The 24,169-nt window shown below is 41.4% G+C and overlaps 1 protein-coding gene across 1 annotated transcript in view; it reads left to right on the top strand.

The window, feature by feature from the left end:
- AATF (apoptosis antagonizing transcription factor) overlaps positions 1-24,169 on the top strand; it is a 100,936-nt gene that overhangs the window by 58,415 nt on the left and 18,352 nt on the right. The window contains exons 9-11 of the mRNA XM_041000283.1: positions 5,426-5,493; positions 7,247-7,327; positions 17,761-17,832. Coding sequence (XP_040856217.1) covers positions 5,426-5,493; positions 7,247-7,327; positions 17,761-17,832 — 221 coding nt within the window. The remainder of the gene's footprint in view (positions 1-5,425; positions 5,494-7,246; positions 7,328-17,760; positions 17,833-24,169) is intronic.

The following is a 24,169-nucleotide window of genomic DNA, read 5'->3' as shown; positions in this document are numbered from 1 at the left end:
TCAGATGTGTTAAGTGATGCAATTGGTCGGGATAGACTGACTTTGTCTGACTCAGTTTTTCTGCATGTATTCAATAAATGTTGATGAAAGCAGTGTAATGATAACCTTGCTCAAGTGGAAGCATACAGACAGAAAAATGGACAGATTATTGAATGTAAAACTTGGGAATATGTAGATCAGATATTGAACTAAAGGGACAGGAATTCCAGGGATAGCCACCTATTTTATACCATATACAAAAATGTATCAAAAGTGGATCACATACCAAATATAAGAGCTAACGTGTACATTGTAAAACTCTTAGAAGAAAGTATAGGAGCAAATCTGCATTACTTTGAATTAGGCAGTGGTTTCTGACAAACAAACAAAGAACAAGTGATTCAGGGAGGCGGATAGTTAGCTGTTTGGAATAGTGAGAATGAATGAGAAGGCCAAGTAGGTCTGTCCTTCCTCTTCCCACCTTCTGAGGTAACTGCCAGTTGGAGAGCTGATCCCACAGGGATTCTGTGGATCTGATTGGCTCCACTCTCACATTGTTTTAATTCTCTGTCTCTGGGGAAATTTAATCAAAATATGAGTGTCTCACTTCTTTTCTCCTTTCTTATGGGCCAATCATAGGAGTTTGAGATGAAAAGAAAGAAGCTAATGTGTGTAGTCATCCATTTTTAATTGATTCTGGTGTGCGTTTTTCTATTCAGTATTATAAACTTTTTCTTACTTATTTTTCATTTTATTTGAGAAACAAATGGAGAAAAGAACTCTTCCATCCTTTGGTCAACTCTTCAGATTCCCAAAACAGCCATGTCTGGGCCAGGCTAAAGCCAAGAGCTCCAGCTGGGTTTCCCACATTGTTGGCAGGAACCCAGGTACTTGAACCATTATCTGCTCCCTCCTAGGGCATATATGAGCAGGACGTTGGGTCAGAAGTGGAGGAGCTGGCAGTGAGGTTGGTCCTTCCCTCTGTGCTGCAGGTGTCCCTGATGGCATGTGGGCTGCTTGCTCCAAATGCCTGCCTCTGTAAGTGTTAGATGCTGAATGGTACCATCTGTACTTTTCCTCCTGTGGAATGTTTTAGATTAAATAAGTTTTTATGTGCTGACCTGCAGCCTATTCTTATCTGTGATATTTTCTTAGAACCAGAGTTACAGTCAGGGCCTCCTGAATTGACTATTGGGAGGAATGTAACACGTTAAGTCAAAAATATTTCATACAACTCTGTATTGTCTGAGTCACAAGGCAAATTACTATTAATATTTCATCATTGCTGAAATAAAGAATACAACAACTAACAGAAACTTGGATTTTGGAGGCATAGTTTATGTAATTAAAGCATAAAGATTGGATGTACAGTGAAAGAAACAGCAGAATGAAGAGGAAGCCTGTAGAATGGAAGAAAATGTCTACAAATTCAATATCTGACAAGGGATTGATACCCAAAATATATATCAAGAGGTCTGAATAGACAATACTCAAAGGAAGATAGACAAATGACTAACAGGTATATGAGAAAAATTCTCAGCATCAATATTCATCAGGGAAATGCAAATGAGAACCACAATGACATATCACTTCACTCCAGTTAGAATGGCTATTATCAAAAAGACAAAAGATAACAAGTGCTGGTGAGGATGTGAAGAAAAGGGAATCCTTGCACAAGTGTTGGTGGGAATGTAAATTAGTAGAGCTATTGTAGACAACAGTGTGGAAGTTCCTTAAAAAATTAAAAATAGGGCCCGGCGCGGTGGCACAAGTGGTTAAGGTCCTCGCCTTGCATGCCCGGGATCCCATATGGGCGCCGGTTCTATCCCAGCAGCCCCTCTTCCCATCCAGCTCCCTGCCTGTGGCCCGGGAAAGCACTCGAGGACTGCCCAAAGCTTTGGGACCCTGCACCCGTGTGGGAGACCTGGAAGAGGCTCCTGGCTTCGGATTGGCATAGCATCGGCCGTTGTGCTCACTTGGGGGGAGTGAATCATCGGATGGAAGATCTTCCTCTCTGTCTCTCCTCTCTGTATATCCACCTTTCCAATAAAAAAATAATAAAAAATAAATCTTAAAAAAAAATTAAAAATAGAACCGTGTAATCTGACAATTCCAAGTCTGAGTTTATGTCCAGAGGAAATGGAATCAGCATGTTGAAGTGTGCTGTACATTTTCATGTTGCTTGAGTGCTGCTCACAGTAGACATTCCATGGAAGCAGCCTAGGTGTCTATCTGCTGATGAATGGGTAAAGAAAGTCTGCATATGAACAGAGAAATACTACTCAACCATTAAAAAGCACATGGTCTGTAATTTGCATCAGTATGGAGGGAAATGGAGGGTCTTTGTTAAATGAAATATACCAGAAAGACAAATGTTACTGGTAAGACAAATGATCTCACTGGTAATATATGACCTAAAAAAGCTGATTTCATAAAAGTGGAATTTAGAACAGTAATTACTAGAAGCATAGGCGAGTAGGAGGGAGGGAGGGACAGGGACAGGTTGAACAAAGGGTACACAGTTATGATTAGGAGCAATGTATTTTGGTGCTTGTGCACAGTACAGTGACTGTAGATAATGTACTGTGCATTTTTTTTAAAGATTTATTTTTATTATTTTTTTATTGGAAAGGCGGATATACAGAGAGGAGAGACAGAGAGGAAGATCTTCCGTCCGATGATTCACTCCCCAAGTGAGCACAATGGCCAATGCTATGCCGATCCGAAGCAAGGAGCCTCTGGTGGGTCTCCCATGCGGGTGCAGGGTCCCAAAACTTTGGGCCGTCCTCGACTGCTTTCCCAGGCCACAGGCAGGGAGCTGGAAGGGAAGCGGGGCTGCCGGGATTAGAACCGGCGCCCATATGGGATCCCGGGTGTGCAAGGCGAGGACCTTTAACCACTTGCGCCACCGCGCCGGGCCCAATGTACTGTGCATTTTTTAAAATAAGGCAGAAGAAAGGATTTTGAATATTTTCATAAAGAATTGATGTATGTTGATTTGAACATTATAGACTATATATATGTCTATGCAGACATCAAATTGTACCCCCATAATGTGTAGTTTTTATGTGTCAAAAAATAAAAATTGAACTCAGATGCAAAATTAAATTCTTAAGCTAATACCCCTAAAGCTGCATTTTGCAGCAGCATTTGGAAAACTATTTTCCTAATTAAATTTAAGCCCAGTGATAGTGAAAGTGGTGGGAAATAGTAATAGCTGAAGGAATAATTCATCTAATTTGTTTTTTTCCTTCTGGTTTCTCATTTCTGCTTTGGACAAGAAAGAACCTTCTGAAAGAAGGACTGAATAAATGAATCATAAAGAAAATCCCTATCATGAATGGCCAAGAATAACCGTACAAAGCAGCTGGGCAGTGAAAATACAGCTCAGGATACTTGTGGTGCTCAGAGTACTCGAAAGTAAGCGATTCAGTGCTTGGCGTTAGAACTGCAGAGACCACTCCAAGTTCGATAACTGTGCTGCGGTGGCAGAGCTGTTTTCCATCTTTGGCAAGGGCGTGTGGCTCTCTCTTCCGCAAGATTGACCCCGTTGTACTGGGGCAGTCTTCCATGAGCACTTGTTCCCCAGTGGCCGTGGCGTCCCAACTTAAGGGCTCAGAGATGATTAGGAAAAGCAGGAATGGTTTTAACTGCCCATGAGGCTGGAACAAGGTAAGGGCAATGAAATGCAGTCATCTCATTATTGTTCTTCTTTTTTTTACTTATTTTTGCTTTTTCTTCTTGTTCTTTTTACTGTTAGTAACCTCTCCCTTGAACCCAGCCCAGCCTTGCTTCTGACAGCATATTGACTGGAAACCAGAAGCCCATTCTTGCTTAGCCTTCGGGGCAGCTGTTTACACAGCAGCGCGTTACATAGGTTTACTGTGTCGTGTGTCTGTGTAACACTGGATTTGGATCTTGTATTTAGCTGCCAGAAGTGACTGTGATGAAGTAGGAGAGATAAACTGATAGATTGGCTGCCAGAAAGATGTTGGGAATCAATCAGATAAATAGGGTAGAGAAATAGCTGGCTGTTTTCTAGTGATAATAAACCAGTGGCCTCTGGTCCTCGCATTTTTAAACGTAATTGCTGTGCTAATAATGTCCGAAAGAAGCAAATGGAAAAAAAAAAAAAACATCTCAGGGTTTGTTTCTTTTTTTCTTTTCTTTTTTTTAATTGCAGCTGAGATCTTTTTCCCCTTTTGCAATAAATATTCATCTTATGGAAAGTAGTATTTTTATAAACGTGTTTTACTTCATCTAAGACCATCTCACATAAACAACTGAAAATTAAAAGGAAACTACTTCCATGGAATTTATTCCCCCTTCTCCATCTTCCGAAGGCTCCCACTGTTTAAATTGTTGAAATTTCTGTATCGCCATCATGTTCTACACACAAAATAATGACTTACCTGTATGACAAAATGAGTTTTAGAGTCAGGCTTATATTATTAATGATACTTAGCAAGACCACATATATTTTAGCATTTTGCCTTAGATTTTGCTCAGAGCTTTGGGATTTCAACCTGTTTGTTGCTGTTTGCTTATAGGACTTACATAAGAGATACTGCACTTGACTAGTCTAATTAAAAATTTTCCTCCTTTTGTGTTTAAACTTTAAAATCCATTGCTTCTCTTCACCTAGAACTTCAAGCTCCAGTGCAGATTCTTAAGTCTGTCTGAAAGATGTCGATATGGGCTTTGATTGGGTGCAGTGGAGTACGCAGGATTAAGAGGAGAGCCAGAGAGTAATGTAGAGTCCTGTGGAGTTAATTGCACAGGATGAAAGTCTGGCTGTCGGTGTTGTATTTGCTGTACACATAAATGACTTTCTTTAGGTTTCCTCTTAAAAATTATTATGGCTATGAATATTTGTTGGTGTCACATATGGTTAAATTACTTAATAGCAAGCACAATAGAGTAGTAGCTCTGGAAATTAAGAGGGTGAAGTCCACACTTTGAATTATACAATAAAGGCTTTTGCCTGAGGAGAATCTACCTGGCTGTAAGAGGTTATAGTCCAGAAGTTAACTGTGCACCATCATCCTCTTGGTAAGAAGCTGATGCATTTCCCTTTTTGCTACACAGCCCTTCCCACATGACCTTTTAAAGATTCTCCATTGCTATCGATGGGGTGGACAAAACTAATCATAAAAACAATGAAGGGAATGTTGCACATTCATTGATCCATTTGAAATGAACTGCGGTACCATATGTCTTCCAAATGGACTTCCATTCTCAGCTATTGCTATTGCCACCTTTTTAAAAATATATAAATAGGAAAGGGTTAATGGGAATTCAGTCATGCTGTTGCCATTGGGTTGTCCCTTATTGATTAGGGCGTTGAGCTGTCACTGCGCCATTCACAGTTGTTTCTGTGCCCTTTTAAAGTCAGTGGGTGCTGGGAGAAGATAAATAAATCAGTTGTATTTCTTTTCTTGCATAGCTCCTCCGGGAACTCATAGAGCGGAAGACCAGCTCCTTGGATCCCAACGATCAGGTGGCCATGGGAAGGTAATTTGATGTGGTTTTCTGTTCATGCAGGCTGTCTCACATCATAGTTTCTTGCTTTGGATCCCATTCGTTCTACTGCCAGAGCAGTGATTGGTCCTATAATTATCAAACTTAAACTAGATAATAAGAGCTAGAAAGACCAAGTGAATTATTGCTTGTCGTGTATTGCCATAGTGCAGTTTGAAAAGAGATTAAACAACATTTACGTGTTTTAGGGTTTTCTTTTTCAAGGACTTAGACTCTGCTCTCTGTTTAGTGCTGTGATTGTATCCATATCAATCCACAGACCAGTGGATAAAAAGCAGCCACCCTAATGTGTGTTCTCAGCTGTCAGAACATGGCACTGTAGACAACAGGTTCCTTGAATCTGCCTTGTTAGAGCCTGCCCTAATTTAGACCTCCACTCCTTCGGTAAAAGCTGCAGCACAATTAGAAGTGGAGTGTGGAAGCATTACCCAGATGTCAGCGTAGAATGTAAAGTAGTGAAGGAAGGCTCTTGTGTGTATGCTTCATCCTGTGGTTGGAAAATAGAAAGGGCATTTGGAGTGCTACCTAATGAATGGTGTACATTTAAATAGCCATGAGCTGTAATTTGCAAAAGCAGAAAAGGAAACAAAAGCTGCAAGTGCCAGAATGGGATTCTTGGCAGAGCAGCATTTTGAGGAGGCAATCATACATTTTGTGTTGATGAAATCATTTTATTTGAGTAAAGTGTTGTTTGAATTTTAGGGTAGGGTATTGTTGATGTTTTGCATGTCTCAGGAATGTTAGAACTGTTGGCTATAAATTTGATGTGATAGAGCAAATTGCATTTAACTGGTGATTATATTGTGCATTTATCTGACTTTACAATAAAATAGATTATGGTAATTAAGATTATATTAAGATTACAGTAATTGGATTTCCCTAGATTTTTTTTCCTCATGTTGAGTTTTCATTAAATAAATCAGGTAAGATGATAGCCACGGCTGCTGTTTCTCTTCCTTCTCCCAGGCCCCTCCCCCATTTGTCATCTGAGCAATTTATGAAGATTTCCTTAGCCAAATATCCCTTATTTTGAAAAATTAATTCCTTCATATCTTAGCTGATTGCATAGTATATAAGTCAGTAAAACTTTAAAATTGAGACATTTTGGAAAAATTAAAATGCAAATACTTGAATGCAAAGGGCTGTTATCTTTTTGGGTAGAGTAACGGCGCTGAGATGATTTTGGGGGAAGAAGGAAAGAGCTTTGTTGAGCAACACTTAACATTCTTCACTGCATCTCTAATGCTTAAGTAAAACTAGTGCCAGCAGTCAGTATTTATTAAAAATTAGCTAAAGTTGGAAAGCACAAGGAAAAAGTTATATATGAGCAAAGGCAAAATTATTTTTAAAGAATTCATGCATTCAAACCACCAACTGTTGCAGATAGCGGGAAAACATGCTGCACAGCTGAGACGTGGGATCTGGGCAGCGGGACTCAGCTCCGCGGGATTCCTGCCCGCTGTAGATTAAGTGCTTGGCACAGCAACTGCAAGTACTAAGAAGCATTGTTAACCAAATTTGTTGTAAAATTTCCCTGCTGCCATTTTTTACTGTTGCAGAAATCCTCTTCAGTTGATTAGTCACTTTGGTCTCAGACTATCATAAGATACTTGATGTAGGTTGATAATTTCTTTCTGCAGGGTTGATAGAAAAATTCCAGTTTGTCAGTATGTGTAACTGTTTCTGTTAGTGATGATGTATATAACATTGCTTGTGAATTTCCCAGGCAGTGGCTTGCCATCCAGAAGTTACGAAGCAAAATCCACAAGAAAGTAGATAGGAAAGCTAGCAAAGGAAGGAAACTTCGGTGAGTTTTTATTTTATTTTATTTTATTTTAATTTTTGGCGGGGAGGGATTTAACATGTTGTGTCTGTTCTTTAACATTTTGCTGCTATGTCACTTTTTCTGTTTCTTCTAATAGTCTGTTATTAGAATAAAAATAAAAGGAGTATTTGAGAGTTTTCTCTGACTCACTTTTCTGCTTACATAGTTGATCAGAGTGAGAAGGATCCAGGATTAAGGAAAAGTGGGTGTGATCATTGTTTCCAAACTTTTTTTTTTCTTTTAAGATTTATTAATTTTTATTGCAAAATCAGATATACAAAGAGGAGGAGAGACAGAGAGGAAGATCTTCCGTCCAATGATTCACTCCCCAAGTGACCGCGATAACCCATGCTGTGCCAATCCAAAGCCAGGAGCTCTTCCAGGTCTCCCACATGGGTGCAGGGTCCCAAGACTTTTGGCCGTGCTCAACTGCTTTCCCAGGCCACAAGCAGGGAGCTGTATGGGAAGTGGAGTTTCCGGGATTAGAACTGGCGCCCATATGGGTTCCTAGTGTGTTCAGGGTGAGGACTTTAGCTGCTAGGCCACCACACCGGGCCCCAAACTTTATATTTCTTCTTCCCATTTCTTTGGGGGGGCAAGTAAGAGCGTAGATAAGGGAAGACGCCATACCCAACCTCCAAACCACCGCAGTATCTGGGAATGGGGAATGGCCACCCGATGTCAACCAAGGGTCCTGATGTGGCAGATATTCCCAGGGTTCTGTCCAGGTGGATGTGATAGTTCCGCAATGCTGTCGATCTCGCCAATCTATGGATGAGAAAACCCATCCAATGTCCATTGAGTGACACAGTCGACCTTAGAGTCTCCATTCACTGAGATACTTGCTGTTGTCGTTTGGCTGGGGTAGTTGTTCAGTATGTTCTGTTCTCAATTCTCTGCTGTGGTACCAGATGTCCTCTGCAGGCCCCAATAGGCTCATTAATTAATTTTTGATTGGGAAGGAGAGACAGAGAGTTAGATTTTCTGTCTTCTAGTTTATTTCCCAAGTGGCTGCAACGGTTAGAGCTGAGCCAATCCGAATTCAGGATCCAGGAGCTTCTTCTGGGTCTCCCATGTGGGTGCAGGGTCCTAAGGCTTTGGGCCGTCCTCGACTGCTTTCCCAGACTGCAAGCAGGGAGCTGGATGGGAAGTAGAGCAGTTGGGATACCAACCAGACTCATGTGGAATCCTGCTGTGTGTAAGGCAGGGATTTAGCCATTGAGCCATTGCGCCTGGCCCTCTTTACTAATTCTTTGCTATGCAATGAAACATAGTTTTGTTGATTTTTGGTCCAAAGCTATGAATAGGTGCATGAAAAAATTGGTACATTTCCTTGTAAGAGAAGTACGAAAACAGACAAGAAGCAAAACTAAATTAAAAAAAAAAAAACAAAAAAAACAGACAAGATAGTTAAGATGATCTTTGTTTTGAAAATTAGTTCTGGACCCCGCATGATGGCTCAGTAACTAAATGCTCACGCTTATGGTGCCTGCTGATGTCCCAGCTGCTCCACTTCCCATCCAGCTCCCTACTCATGGCCTGGAAAAGGAGTAGAAGATAGCCCAAAGCCTTGGGATGCTGCACCCACATGGAAGACCCAGAAAAAGCTCCTGGCTTCGGATTGGTTCAGCTTTAGCTGTTCTGGCCACTTGGACAATAAACCAGCAGATGGAAGATCTTCATCTCTGTCTCTCCTCTGTAAAAATCTGCCTTCCAATAAAAATACATAAATCTTTAAAAAAATGATTTCTGTAGAATAATTAAAATTTTTATGTTACAATCTATTTAGAATAGGGTTGTATTGATTGTTTTTTCATGCCGCTCATTTACGTTGCATGCTAAAAAGATGTAAAGGAAGGACTATGGAGAATGTTAACAATGTGTTTAAATGAAATGATAAATACGCTCTTTATGAGGAAATAGCAAGATTTATCACCCATCCATTCTTTTAGCGCATTAAGGAATTTTATAGGGATACAGAAGAAGGAAGGAGTGAGAGTAAGAATTGACATACTTTTAGGCTTGTATTCCTGCTGTGTGTGTGACACAGTATCTTGCAAAGTGTTATGTTAAAGATTTATTTTATTATTTTTATTGGAAAGGCAGATACACAGAGAGGAGAGACAGAGAGGAAGATCCTCTGCCCGATGATTCACTCCCCAAGTGAGCGCAAGGGCCGATACTATGCTGAGCCGAAGTCAGGAGCCTCTTCCGGGTCTCCCACGCGGGTGCAGGGTCCCAAAGCTTTGGGCCATCCTCGACTGCTTTCCCAGGCCACAGGCAGGGAGCTGGATGGGAAGTGGGGCTGCTGGGATTAGAACCGGTGCCCATATGGGATCCTGGGCATGCAAGGCAAGGGCCTTAACCACTTGCGCCACCGCGCTAGGCCTGGAAAGTGTTATAAAAGAACACTTGTGTTTCTTGTATACACTGGCCAAAAACTTAAACTCTTTGTGTTAAAACATTTTTATACATGGAGCTAACGCGATTTTCTTATTAGAGCCTGCCTGTCCTTAAATTCCTTTTTAAACAAATATAGATCTCCCATTTGAACTTGAAGAGGCAGATTGAATTCCTGCTTTCAGCTTGTCAGCTAACTAAGTTCATCAGGAAATTCTTACTTTGTACCTTTGTGGTCTCTGAGCCCCTAGCTAGTCGTCATGTTATTTGCCCTTTTAGGTCAAGACCTGGGCTGCTTGGTCCTTTAAGACAGCTTCAACCTTATTTTCTGCTGTTGTGCCTTGTAGATATTAATCAGAAATGTTTTCTGGTGATTCTGGTAGTAGAATTAAAATGCCAGGTACTAAGAGGTGACTATAACTGTAAAGATAATAAGTATTAAGAAATCTGATGTGGTGGGTCAGGCTGCTGCCTGTGTCACTGGCACATCCCATGCTGGAGCACTGCTTCAGATCCTGGCTGCTGTGCTTCCAGGCCAGCTCCCTGCCAGTGTACATGGAGAAACAGCAGAGGGTAGTTCAAATCTTGGGGCCTCTGAACCTAAATGGGAGACCAGATGGAGTTCCAGATTTCTGGCTTTTGCCAAGGCCAGCCAGCCATTGGTGCCTGTTAGGGAGTGAACCAGTGGATAGAATGCTTCTCCATCTCCTCCTCTCTCTTTCACTCTGTCTTTGAAATATTTTTTTTTTTTCAAGAAAAATCTGATGGGGCAGGTGTTACCATACCACAATATGTTGAACCACTGCTTATCTTGCTGACATCCAGTTCAATGCCAGTTTGAATCTTGGGTGTTTCACTTCTGACACAGCTTCCTGCTAAGAGCCTGGGAAGGCAGCTCCTAGGAAAACAGCACAAAATGTACTGTGTGCATATCTGTCTATCCCCGTTCCCTTCTTCAGCACCAATTCTGGAGACCATAATAGAGCTCCTGGGGGCAGCTTGCTCTAGCCTAGGCTGTTTTGGACATTTGGTGAATGACCCAGTAGATGGGACATTTGGTGAATGACCCAGTAGATGGAAGAGCTCTTTCTCTAATGGTCTGCCCTTCAAACAAATGAATGCAAGAATAAGCATAAGTGTTGGAAAAGTAAAAACCTCTGTAGTATGGAAAGTAACTTAAGAGAACATGAGTATATTTGCTAGATTGAAATAAATTTATCAGAATTCTCATTTACCAAATTGGCATTTTAAAAAGACTTAAACATTCCCTTCCTTCCTTCCTTTCTTTCTTTCTGCCTTCCTTCCTTCCTTCCTTCCTTTCTTTCTTTCTGCCTGCCTGCCTTTCTTTCTTTCTTTCTTTCTTTCTTTCTTTCTTTCTTTCTTTCTTTCTTTCTTTCTTTCTTTCTTTCTTTCTTTCTTTCTTTCTTTCTTTCTTTCTTTCTTTCTTCCTTCCTTCCTTCCTTCCTTCCTTCCTTCCTTCCTCCCTTCCTTCCTTCCTTCCTTCCTTCCTTCCTTCCTTCCTTTCTTTCTCTCTCTCTCTTCTTCTTTCTTTCCTTCCTACCTTCCTTCTTTTCTTCCTTCCTTCTGATTAAAAAAAATCCTTACAAAAAATAAATAAGTGAGTGTAGGGGAGGGCCTGATGCAATGGTTTATTGGCTAAATCCTCGCCTTGCTTCAGATCCTCATGTCCTGGCTGCTCCACTTCCCATCCAACTCCCTGTTTGTGGCCTGGGAAAGCAGTAGAGGACAGCCCAAAGCCTTGGGACCCTGCACCCGCGTGGGAGACCCATCAAGATGCTCTTAACTTTATATCCCCTGGTGTTGTGGCCACTTGGGAAGTGAACCAGCAGACAGAAAAGCTTTCTGTATCCCCTGCTCTCTGTATAAATAAATAAATCTGAAAAAGAAAAGAAGTGTCACATATTGGAGGCAACTAAGGTGACATCACAACAAGATACAGTAAGGGGTCTTATGTTAGATTTTGAAAAAGGACAGTAGGATACATGAGGTTAAATTTGGACAAGATCTGTAGCTTATGATATCGTACAATGTTACTTTCCTGTGTTAATGTTGCTGTTTATGGTACTTGTAAACGTGAGAGGAAATTGAGGATACATATGAGCACCCTACTGTTTGCATCTGTACAAGCCTGGCTTTGTGGCTAAAAGCAGAAAAGAATTTTCACTAATTGCAGTAATGGTAATTAGCATTTGTAGAGCCCTCACTGTCAGACGCTGGAAGCAGCGTACCCTCCCTCAGAAGCAGAAAGAGCACAGGCTCTGAAACTGTCTAGGCATGACATTTTGTGCCTGTTCTGTAGTAACAGTGAGACCTTGAGCAATTCAGTTTCCTCATCTATGAAGAGAGTATGACAATACAAGACGCATCTCAGGGTGGTTACCTAGATTATACACAATAATTCATATCTTTCAGAGCTACTAAGTAGCAAACTGGGATTGGAACTAATTGGTCTGATACCAGAGTTTATGTTTCTAACCTGTGGGGTTTTTTTGTTTGTTTGTTTTGTTTTTAATAAACTTATTTGAGAGAGAGAGAGCAACCTAATGAATGAGAGTGCTGTCATCTCCTGAATCATTCCCTGATGAGCCCATGGTCAGGGCTGGACCAGGGCCAAAACTTGGAGCCAGGAACTCAGTTTAGATCTCCCATGTGGATGGCATATAGTGGCATATACTCAACTCCTTGAGCCGTCCCTTGCTGCCTTCCTGGATCTGCTGGAAGCTGGAGTGAGGAGCTGGAGCTGGGTTTGAAATGCATGTACTTTGATGTGGGTGTTTTCCCTTCCAGACTAAATGCCTTCCTCTAATATCTGGTTTTTGAGTTGTTTCATTGGCAGGACCAAATAGTCTGTGCAGACACCAAAATGACATCTCAGCTACACCAGCCTCCTGTCATAAAAGATTAGCTGAGTGGCCCAGCTACAGGAAAATATTATAAATAACTTCCTTAAAGCAGACTTCAAGAGAGCAGGGAGGGCATGCCAGCTGTCATCGCTGACACACGTCCCACTATTGAGCAATTTTTGCTCTTTGTGATAGTGTTGAGAAGATAAGATTTCCAGAAACACATTGAGGATTAACATTACCTTGTTGAAACAGCTTAAATGATAACAGGCCATTATAAATCACAACCTAGTCAAACTGGGCATGGCAGCTTGCTTATTAGGTTCTAGAAAGTAAAAGAAAAATTTTATTTTGTTAATAGCCAATTATTACTATTATTTTATTCAGTACAACGTGTAAGTGGATGTAACATGGTTGAATAAGGAAACCTAGGGCCCTCTAATAAGATGTCTTGCCTTCTTAGTCTAACATTTAAAAATTGTTTATACATATGAAAGGCTTAGAGAGTTTTCCCCTGACGGTTGGAGTTGGACAGTCTAGGTCTCCCACGTGAATGGCACACATCCAGGTACTTGAGCCAGGATCTGCAGTAGCAGGAAGCGAAAGTCTGGAGCCAGAGGCAGATATCAAAACCCAAGTTCTCTGAGATGGCATGTGAGCATTTTAACTGGCATCTTAACCATAGGATAAGGCTACATGTCTGCCTATGGGTGTTGGTCTGTTCTTCCATAACAAAGTTACATTTGCCTCAGTATGACTGGTAAAAAGATGTTTTCATACAAAAACACACAGGTTTCCTCAGGAACACTAAGATCAGCTGGAATACGTTAAGTGCACATTACTACATTGCCTTTAGTCTGACGGCTTCTTAAAGCCTGTCTTTATTTTTTTATTTTTATTTCTGCTGATGTTTACATAGTTGACCAGGGTGAGAAGGGTGGAGAACTAGGGGGATGTGGGTGAGGTAGTTGTTTTCAAATTTAACCCCTCTTCCTCCTGTATCTGGGGAAAGGGGAGGAAATTAGGGGAGAACTGCACCCAAACCTTCCCTGCCTCTCCAGTACCTGGGGCTGGGGAATGGCCACCCAGTGCCATCCCTGAGTTTCCGATTTTTGAAATATGTCAGTCTCGCTGATCCAGGGAATGAGGAAATCCTTCCAAGGTGTGTCTGCTGACACAGTTGCCTTAGAGTCTCCATTTGCCCAGATATTAGCTGTCAGTGGTTGGCTAGGGCAGTTGACCAATTTGTTCTGCTCTCCTTTCTCTGCTGTGGTACCAGATTTCCTCTGCAGACCCCAATGGACTGCTGTATCTTCCATGTGCATCTGGGCATGCTGTCTACTGCTCCATCTTAGTCACTAAGGAGGTCCAGTTCTGACACATGCACTCCACAGTTGGACCACAGATCCCACGATTCTCCCAATGATTGGAGATCTGGGTTCAGTAGTTGTTGGGGGGATTCCGCACAGAAATCTTGTGTGGCAATACTAGATCTGACTCTTGTGTTTGTTTGCCAGTATGGGGTCCAGCTCTGACACCCATGTCAGCCTACATGCACACTGGTGGTTGCAATTGCTGGGTCAGTTCTATTTTCAACCCTCTCTCTTACATAAACCGATGGATGCTTTGTCCCAACTCAATACTGCCCACCACATACTCAGTCCTCACGTTCACCAGTGGGAGCTGCAGCTTCGTTGGGGCGATCTCCAGTAACCTCCACCAAGCCTACTCCCAGCCCTGGTTCTGGTATGTTTGCCGGTATGTGCAGCAGTGTTTAGCTCTCGTATCACTGGGCATTGAAACCTAGCTCAGCTGAACCAGCCCCACCATTCTGACCACGTTCATGCTGGTGGGAGCTGCTGCCTGTGTCCAGGCCCACGCCCAGAATTTGCCAGCTTATGTAAAGCCTATGTTTCATCATGTACTTAATAGTTACTGAATATATTGCATTACGGTATAATCTATCGAGCAGTGCCAATTTAAATACCCTAGCAGTCACACTGAAGAAAAAAATTAAACAGATGACTTTGTTTTGTATGACTTTGTTTAACTCAGTATGTATTCAGTCTGTTGATCAACTATTACTTTAAGTGTTCTTAGTACTGTATGTCATTCTTTTATCTCAGATTTTCAAAATCTGATTTGTGTCTTATAGTGAAATACGTCACAATTCAAACTAGCCACATTTCAAGTGTTCAGTTAACCATAGATGGGTAGTGGATACTGGTAGTGGAAACTGTAACTGCAGAAAAGCAGTTAATAATTTTTATCCAGAAATTAAGTTAATGCAGAAATAGTATTCATTTCTTGAAGGATACTTCAAGTTTAGTGAAGCCCAAAGATACTGAAATTTATTTTAGTGTTTGTATTGTGTCTTTAAATAAAAAGATTGTGTGAATGTTTATCTGTCCATGCATTGACACAGCCCCTGGGAGGGCATTTTGGTGCAGCTTCCCTGTTTTACACATGCCTACCTCTTCATTGAGCAGTTTCACAACTCAAAATCTATCTCATAAAATATATGAAGGGCTGGTATTATGGTGTAACAGGTTGAGCCACTGACTGCAGTGTTGGCATCCTATGTGGACACCGGTTCAGGTCTCAGCTGCTCCACTTCTGATCCACCTGTCTGGGAAACAAGCGGAGGATGATCCAAATGCTTGGAGCCCTGCACACATGTGAGAGATCCCAAAGAAGCCTGTGGTTCCGCTTGGCCTAGCCCTGCCCATTGTGGCCATTTGGAGAATGAACCAGCAGATAGAGGTAGCTCCCTCAGCACTTTTGACTCCTGGATCCTGATTTGAAATACCAGTTGGAGTCCTGCCTGCTATGCTTCCAATGCAGCTTTTGCAGCCTGGGAGGCGGCAGATGATGGCTCAGGTGCTTGGGCCCCTGCTACCCATGTGAGAGACATTGAGCTGAGTTCTGGTGCTTGGCTACAGGTTGTGCCAGCCTCGGCTGTTAGGGTCCTCCTGGGGAGTGAATCAATGGCTGGAAAATGTCTCTACTCTTCTTTTAAGTAAATAAAAATAAATCTCTTTTTAAAATGTAAAATAAAAGTTATAAAATAATTTATGTATAAGAATTTGTACCTTGCCATTATGTTTAAAAGAGAATTTATTTTAATTTATACGCATATATATATATATCCATCAATAGGAGACTCAAAAAATTACATTAAATCAACATAATGACTTGCTCTGAACTATGAACAAGAATAGAAAATGATATACTTCAGCAGAAAAAAGCATAATGCATAATATTGAATCATGTGTCACTTAATGATGGGGAGATGTTCTGAGAAATGCATTTTTAGGCAATTTCATCAGTGTGTAAGCATCGTAGAGTGCACTTACACCATCCTGCATGGGGTAGATGACTGCACACTGTTGTATATGCTATCCATTGTGAACTGATAGGCCATTATACACAGGTATGTCACAATACCATTTTTATGATAAATATATTAAATTTTTAAAAAAGATTTATTTTCTTATTTGAAAGAGTTACAGAGAGAAGGAGAGGCAGAGAGTTTCCATGTGCTGGTTCATTCCCCACGTGGTTGCAATGACTAGGGCTGTGCCGATCTGAAGCTAGGAGCTTCTTCCAGGTTTCCCATGTGGGTGCAGGGTTCCGGGGGCCTGAGTCATCTTAACACTGCTTTCCCAGGCCATAAACAGGGAGTCGGATCAGAAATGGAGCAGATAGATTTGAATGGTGCACCATATGGGATGCCAGTACTGTAGGTGGAAGCTTGGCCTGCTATGCCATGGTGCCAACCCCAAATACATTCAGTTTTTAAACAAGGAAAATACAGCAGCCAAATTTAGTTTTAAATAACAGTGATTGTTTCTAGGGAATAGTACTAGCAGAGGACTTTTCAGTATAATCCATAGAGTTTTGTGGGTTTTTTTTTTATTATAGAAAAAAAAATTGGAAACAGTAGAAATATTCAAAAATATAAGCTAGATTGTGGTGCTTCTCCTGCAGTTGTATGCAGCCATTGGGAGACGATGCTTAGAAAACTACATAAATCTATAGGCAGAAGGATCACAATATAAAGCTAGCTTAGTAGTAATGTAAGTTATAGCAGCAGTTTTGTATGGGTAGAGGAAATCTGCATCTTTTGTGTGTTCTTGATTTTCCAAGCTTTTTGTAACGAATTTATACTTTTTGTTACTCTTGTAATGGGGAATGTTATATCGCTTACAAAATTCACTTGTTAAGAAAAAAGGTAAAATTTGGGAGGTTTTTCTGTGAGTGATATAGTGAGAATTAAATTATTTAATAAATGCAGAATTGTTTCTAAAAGTCTAAATAATTAAATACATGGAATATTTTGTTTATATTCTTATTGTGGTTAGTGTTTTACCCAAGTAAAGCTGGATTGATTTTACATATGCTCACATGCACCTGTGTGGGGAACCCCCAGCCTCTTTGTTTTAATGAATGGAAAGGGTTCCTTTCTGCTACCTTTTGTGATGTACAAGATCATTTGTTGCAGTCCATGTTGTCAAGGAGTCTCTGAGAACTTGGAAAAAGTGCCCTTTTCTCTATTGGGAATTGTGGGTGGGTGATGTATTGTAAATTTCACCGATACCTTATATGAAGGTATGGGAAGCAAGCAAGCTGGATTACATTTAAAGTTAGGTAGTTCAAAAAAAAAAATAAATAAAGCAAGGGGCTGAATGATGTGGAACCAGTGCGGGTGAATCAGGCATAGTGAGGGATTACATTCATGTGTTAGTACACCACCTGTGCTGTTGTTGCCAGTAGGTAGCCTAAATGACACTAAAAAAAAGGATTACATGTGTGTAAAGGAGGACTATGGGTAGTCAAGTCCTCATTGTCTTTTATCTGGAAGGGTTTGGATGTTGCTCAAGAGAACAAGTATGTCTTCTCCTTTTGGGGGCTGTGCTATAAACAGATGTGTGTTGATCTCTGTTCTTTACAATGTATTGCTGTATCCTTTTACACTCATAGTATTATGGGAGAGGGCAGTTATATGTGGCAAGTGCTTATGAATTTTCCTCTATTCCTCTCTGGATGTTCCTGTCATCTTTCTGGAATTTGTCAATTCATAGAATGTGATTCTATTTCTACGTGAACAGTTCCTAATGTTGCTGTCTGTCTGTTTCACACTTTGTTCAGGTTTCACGTCCTTAGCAAGCTGCTGAGCTTCATGGCACCTATTGACCATACCACAATGAATGATGATGCTAGGTGAGTACTAGATTAATTACATGTCTCAAATGGCTTCTCGATAGCCTGAGATTGACCTGTCCTATAGCCTGTCATCCTCTCTGTTTCTTTGCATCAGTTAACCATTTGTATTTCACATCATAGCAAGCATCATCACCACTTCTCTTTGTTCTCATAATAAGTTTAAAAGCAAATCAAAAATTTCCATAAATCTTGGTGCTGGTTTTAGTAATTTATTTCCCCTGCAGTTTTGTTTCATTTTTAATCTTAGGTTGCCTCCCTGTGGCGTCGGAACTCCTCTCCCGAGTAAGGGGTCAGAATGGTGGCTCATGTACTTGCTGTGTGGAGGAACTTGTGTGTCTGCTCTCCTCATGGTGGCTCTAGAGGTTGTTCTAGAGATGTACGTGTGTTGTTTTTTTGAGGCCACTGTTGAGTATTACACATGATTTTGGAAAAGAAGCACATGCTCATTTTCTAAAAGCTGAAATAAGTTAGAAATACATATATGTATATGTGTGTGTGCACTCATAATCCATTAACATATTCAACAGTCAACCTGCCGTGTGCTAGAGCCACAGAAACTCTCCGATCAGCTATAACTTAGTACCTGCTAGTCATCCTTTCCCCATTCTTCCTTACTCCTTTCCTCCTCAGCCTATGGTAACCCCCATTGTGCTTTATTTTTTTAAGTTTGATAATCAGAGTGATAGAAACACTTTCTGTGTGGTGGTACTCCCCCAAAATGCCCACAGCAGCAGGGACTGGATCAGGTCAAAACCAGGAGCCCAAAGTTCTGTCCAGGTGTCCCATGTGTGTGGCAGGAGCCCAAGCACTCGGACCGTGATCTGCTGCTTCTGAGATGCATTGTTGGCAGGGAGCTGGATTGGAGGTGGAGGCAAGACTGTGTTCCAGCATCCCAGCATGAAATGCAAGCGTCCCAAGTGGCAGCTTAGCCGTTGTGGCACAATGCCCACAGAAGTTTTAACTTCTGTGAAATCTTTTTTTTCCAAGCCCCACATTTAGGGGAGATCCTGTGATACTATCCTTTCTGTGCTTCATTTATTTAACGTAATGGCCTCTGGTTCCATTTATGTTGTTGAAAATGACAAGGTTTCATCCTTTTTTTATGGCTGAGTGGTACTCCATTGTGTGTATGTGCCACATTTTCTTTATCCATTACAAGGTGAGTACTTGGGTTATTTCTATTTTTCAACTGTTGTGAACAGTACATTTAACACGAACACACAGATGTCTCTTGATCTGTTGATTCCACCGCTTTGATCTGCATGCAGCAGTGGGATCACTAGATCATATGGTGGATCTATTTGTAGTTTTTGAGAAATTCTTCCCTCTCCCCCACGTCCTCCCCAGTACTTTTGTCTTTTTGACAGTAGTAGTCTAACTGCAGTGACCTTGATGCTTTCCTGTAATTTGATTTGCATTTCCCTGATGATGAATAATGTTGAGCATTTTTTCAGGTACAAATTGACCATTTGTGTGTCTTCCTTTGAGAAATGCTTGTGTACATCTACTGTCCATTCTTAAATTAGATTATTTGGATTTTGGGGGCTGTCAAGTTATTTGAATTTCTTCTGTATTCTGGATATTAACCTCTTGTTAGTAGTGTAACTTGCAAACATTTTCTTTCGTTGTGTAGGTTGTCTGTTTACTTTGTTTGCTTTGCGGAAGCTCTTTGGTTTAATGAAATTTCATTTATCTCTGCTTTTGTTTCCTTTGCTTTTGGTGTTTCATCCCTAAAACCATTGCCCGCTCCAGTATTCTAAAGTGTTTCCCTAATGTTTTCTTCTAATATTTTGTTTGAGCTCTGACATTTAGGTCTTTAGTCCATTGCAGCATGGTGGGTTTTGCACATGATGGAAGACAGAGGTCTAGTTCCATCTTTCTGTACATGGATACCTAGCTTTTCTAATGTTATGTATTAAAATGCCTTTTCTTTTCAATCTATGTTGTTGACACTTTTGCCAAAAATCAGTTGACTGTACTTGTGTTTAATAAGCATTTCCTAAAGAATAAATTAAAATGTATTTGTTAGTTGGCATTCTGTTGTAATAAAGAATTCCTTTCTCATCTATTTAATATTGTATAGGGATTCATAGTCAAGGAATTATATTTATTTTGATCTTAAGGTTTTTGCAGATCTGAAGCTTGTTGTGATGTAGAAGGATCCTGTTTGCACCAACAGGATCCCATGTCGGAGTGCTGGTTTCAGTCCTGGATGCTCAGTTTCCAGTTCAGCTTCCTGCAGTGGAAGATGTCCAAGTGATTGTGTTCCTGCAATTTGTGGGTGGGATCTAGATGGAGTTCTCAGCTTCTTGATTCCTCCTGGCCCAGTTCTGGCTGTTGGGAGCTTTTAGGAAGTGAACCAACGGATTAAAGATCCTTCCTCCTACTCTGTCTTTCCCCCTCTCTCTGTTCTGTCTTTCAAATAAATAAATTTTAAAAAATGGTTTACTTGAGAATACAGTTAGAGAGAGATCGTCCATCTGCTGGTTCACTTCTCTGATAACCGCAACAGCCAGGGCTGGGCCACGCCACTAAGGCCAGGGTCCAGAAACCAGAAAGCAGAAGCTTTGTCTGTGTCTTCCACATGACTGACTGGGGCCCAGACACCCAGGTCAGCTTCTGTTGTCTTTCCCAGATGCATTAGCAGAGACCTGGATCAGAAGTCGGGAGTGGGACATGAACCAGTGCCCATATGTAATATTGGTGTTACAGGTAGTTTCTTTACTCACTGTGCAGGCCCCAAAATAAGTAAACTTGGGAAGAAAAATTGTTTTTCACAGATTCCTGAAAGTCCTTTTGTCCTTTGAGATGTTCCCCTGTCTTTAAGTACCTGCTTAGCCTGAGCCATCTTTGCTGACTTGTGTGGACTGCAGTAGCAGGAAGTTGGAGCCAGGGATTTTAACCATGTACTGCAGTATGGGGTGTGGGGATCTTAACTCAGTTGTGGAAAGTACACATAACGTGGAAAGTCCTTTTGATTTTTTTTGTTCCTTGAGGGAGCTCCACCACACATGGTTCCCAGCTTAAACAGGTCTAGAGAGAGAAGTTCCTGGGTTATTGTTCCACACACGGGTCTAAACTGTATTAATGCCTGGTGGGCTGGTTTTTTGGTTTTTTGTTTTGTTTTGATAGGGATCGAGGCCAAAATGTACAACCTTAAGTTCCCTATATCCCTTCTGCAGTGTGAGCACAATGAATTTGTGTTTGGCTGAATTGAATTGAAACTGAAACCTAGCTTTCATTAAGGGAGAGAGTGAAGAAGAGGTCTTTAAGACAGGGCATTAAAATCCTGGTGGAGGAAGAAATGCTATCTTTAAAGGGATCTTTAAAAGGGTAGTGGCATCTTCATTTTGTCTCCTGTGGTGTGCTCTGTGTAGTGTAATCTATTTAGTTAATTTCTGCTGATACAAATTCCTTTTTCACTCTAGGAATTTTTCTCTTGAAGTGATCTGTTTTTTAAAAAACCTTTTTAAATGCAAAGTAGCCCTGTTTTGTCCCTGTATTACCGAATTTCTGTTTTTTTTAGGTGTACTTTGCTGCCTGATTGAAATGCTTTCAAGTCTCTGGACTGAGTGTTTGGTGTAGTAGTTAAGAGACTGATCAGGACACCCTCCCTCCCCCGCCCACTAATGGAATGACTGAGTGGGCTCCTACTCCGCTTCCTCTTCTAGCTCATTGTTGTTACATTGAGTTCCTGGTTCCTGGTTTCAGCCCCCAGCAGTTGCAGCACTGAGCAGTGAACCAACAGATAGGGGAGCTCTCCTTCATCTCCTTTTCTCTTTCTTTTGTCTCTTACCCCCTCTAAATAAAAAATGAATCAATAACAATCAGGGTGCTTTTGGTCCCCTTTGTGTGTGGAGCCTCATGCAGTCCCTGATGCTTCACACACGTGCGGTTCTGCGGCTCTGCAGCTCTGCAGCTCTCCTCCACTCTGCAGTAGAGAGGTGGTATTCATTTCATGCTTGATGAACATCCACAGTTTTGAAAGAAAGCCACAGAATCTCCTCTTTGCCTACATGTTAGGTGTCTGTAGGCAGGGGAGCAGGTCTCTGTAAACCCAGAAATTATCATTTGCTTTGTTGTGCACCGGTGATAACTCTTGGCCCAAGGCAACTCAGCTCCCATAGCACCTGTTGCTTTCTCTTCAGAATCCTCTTTGTGGGGCTGGCATGATGGCTCAGTTGGTTAATCTGCCACCTGCAGTTGCCAGGTACTAGTTCATATCTCAGCTGTTTCACTTCCCATCCAGCTCTCTGCTTATGGCCTGGGAAAGCAGTGGAGGATGGCCCAAGTCTATAGGACCCTGCACCCATGTGGGAGACCCAGAAGAAGCTCCTGGCTTTGGATTGGCTCAGCTCCTCCTGTTGTGACCATTTGGGGAATGAAACAGTAGATGAAAGATCTCTCTCTCTCTTGTCTCTTCTGCTCTCTTTAGAATTTGCATTTCCAATAAAAATGAACAAATCTTTTTTAAAAAAAGGATCCTCTTTGTAAAATCATAATAGTGATAAAAAATACTTTTTAAAAAAAATTATTAGAAAAGGCAGAATGACAAAGGGTTCTTGCATCCTCTGATTCATGCCCCCATATGACTGCCCCCATATGGCTGGGCCATGCCAGTAAGGAGACTAGGGGCTGGGAACTCCATCCGCGTCTTCCATATTGATGGTTGAGTTCACATACTTGGGCCATCTTCTGCCTTTCCAGGTACATTGGCAGGAAGCGGGGTCAGAAGCAAAGCAGCTGGGACTCAAACCAGCATTCTGGGTGTCAGTTGCAGCATTGCAATTGGTAGCTTAACCTACTGCAGCATTCTGCCAGCTCCCAGAGTTCTCTTTGCTAAGAGGCAAGGGATCTAGTTGAGTCCTTTAGAGGCAGTATTTTCAGTGACCTAAGAGAACAGGCACGGCATCTCGTTGGTGGAGCATCCCTCTGTTGTCACCTTCAGCCACAGTAGTTGCATAGTTGCAGGTCATTTTTCCGTTGAAGTTATTTTAAGGTTATCAAGGACATTTTAGAAATCCACTTCCCTTTGCGTGGTGTGAATCCCCGAGAGTGCTGTTAGACCAGAGGGTGCATGTGGTGAAGACGCAGCAGGCCCCTTACCAGGACTCGGACGATGTGCAGCGTGGGGAGGTGCCAGAAGTGGCCAGCTGCTGCTTGCCTGTGCTCTTGATAGCCTCCCTGGGGCAGACTTGTAAAGAAGTGAATTTCTTGTCATTCATGGTGCTGATGTGAGTCAGATAGTGAAATGCTGGCGTGACTAGAAGAAGCCTATACCAAGTAAACCCTATGAGGCAGGAAGAAATATTTGCTCCAAAGTGGCCAGCCACTCCGATGTCGGGTAGGGTACACATGGGAACTGTTTGCTCTGTTGGCTCTGTTTGTCACCTTGGAAATCGTCTGATCACAGCAGGCTGTTTGACAGGTGCCAAGGCATATCCGCCTTGCACTAGCTGCTGATTCAAAGATTAACTGGATTCTGGCACTTTATGTCAAAGCTGTAGATTTTTGTATCCTTCAAAGTAGGTTGTTTTTTCTATTCCAAAAATGTTAGCCATCTTAACATTTTATAGGTATTCCATTCTTTTGCAAAGAATGGAAAATTCATCAGTTGTAGCCCCATTCTCTCTCCTAAGACAAACAAACAAAAAAACCACGTTTCCTACTTATTTTATAGAGCTGCTGGCATTCAAACAGAACAAGGCGAGGGTCCTTTAATGATAAGTACCCATGCATTATTGTTGTATATCTGGTGTTTAAAACAGAAATGTACAAATGAAATACAGCCTTGTAAAGTGCTTTGTCAATATCACTGCCAGGTTATTCTTGAGGTGCCTTGGTATAATAGAATTTGAGCAGGCAATTTGTCTTCCGCTTGCCATTTTTGTGTATGGGTCTACACCCTAAATATGGGCATGTTCTACTACACAGATCCTATCTTTGCCTCCATCATTGGTAACCTGAGGTTATTTAAATCTGTTTTTATTCTCCCTTGCCAGTTTTATTCTTTTCTTTAAGAGAAATATGCACTAATCATGATGACATTTCTGATGTAGCTTGCTCAGCATCCGAGGAAGCATCGGCAAATAACCCCAGAAATACCCACCATTGAGCACTATCTGTTGGTTAAAAACTTGCAGGCAAGAATACTTAAGACACAGATGTTTTCTCTGAGGCTTCTTATCTCTGTTAAAGACACAGGTTATTCTGACAGTCGAAACAAGCCCCAGCAAATATGCAACATTGATCTAATCAGCAGGAACAAGCACCGTGTTTTAGCTGGTGTTGCCTTTACCGGCATCATTAAAGGTTCCCATTACTCTTTTTATTA

This window comes from Ochotona curzoniae, unplaced genomic scaffold (genome assembly GCF_017591425.1).
Source record: "Ochotona curzoniae isolate NIBS_2020 unplaced genomic scaffold, NIBS_Ocur_1.0 scaffold_2453, whole genome shotgun sequence".
Taxonomy (NCBI): Eukaryota; Metazoa; Chordata; class Mammalia; order Lagomorpha; family Ochotonidae; genus Ochotona; species Ochotona curzoniae.
Note: the sequence above shows the minus strand (reverse complement) of the source record. Positions and strands in the feature narration are given on the sequence as shown.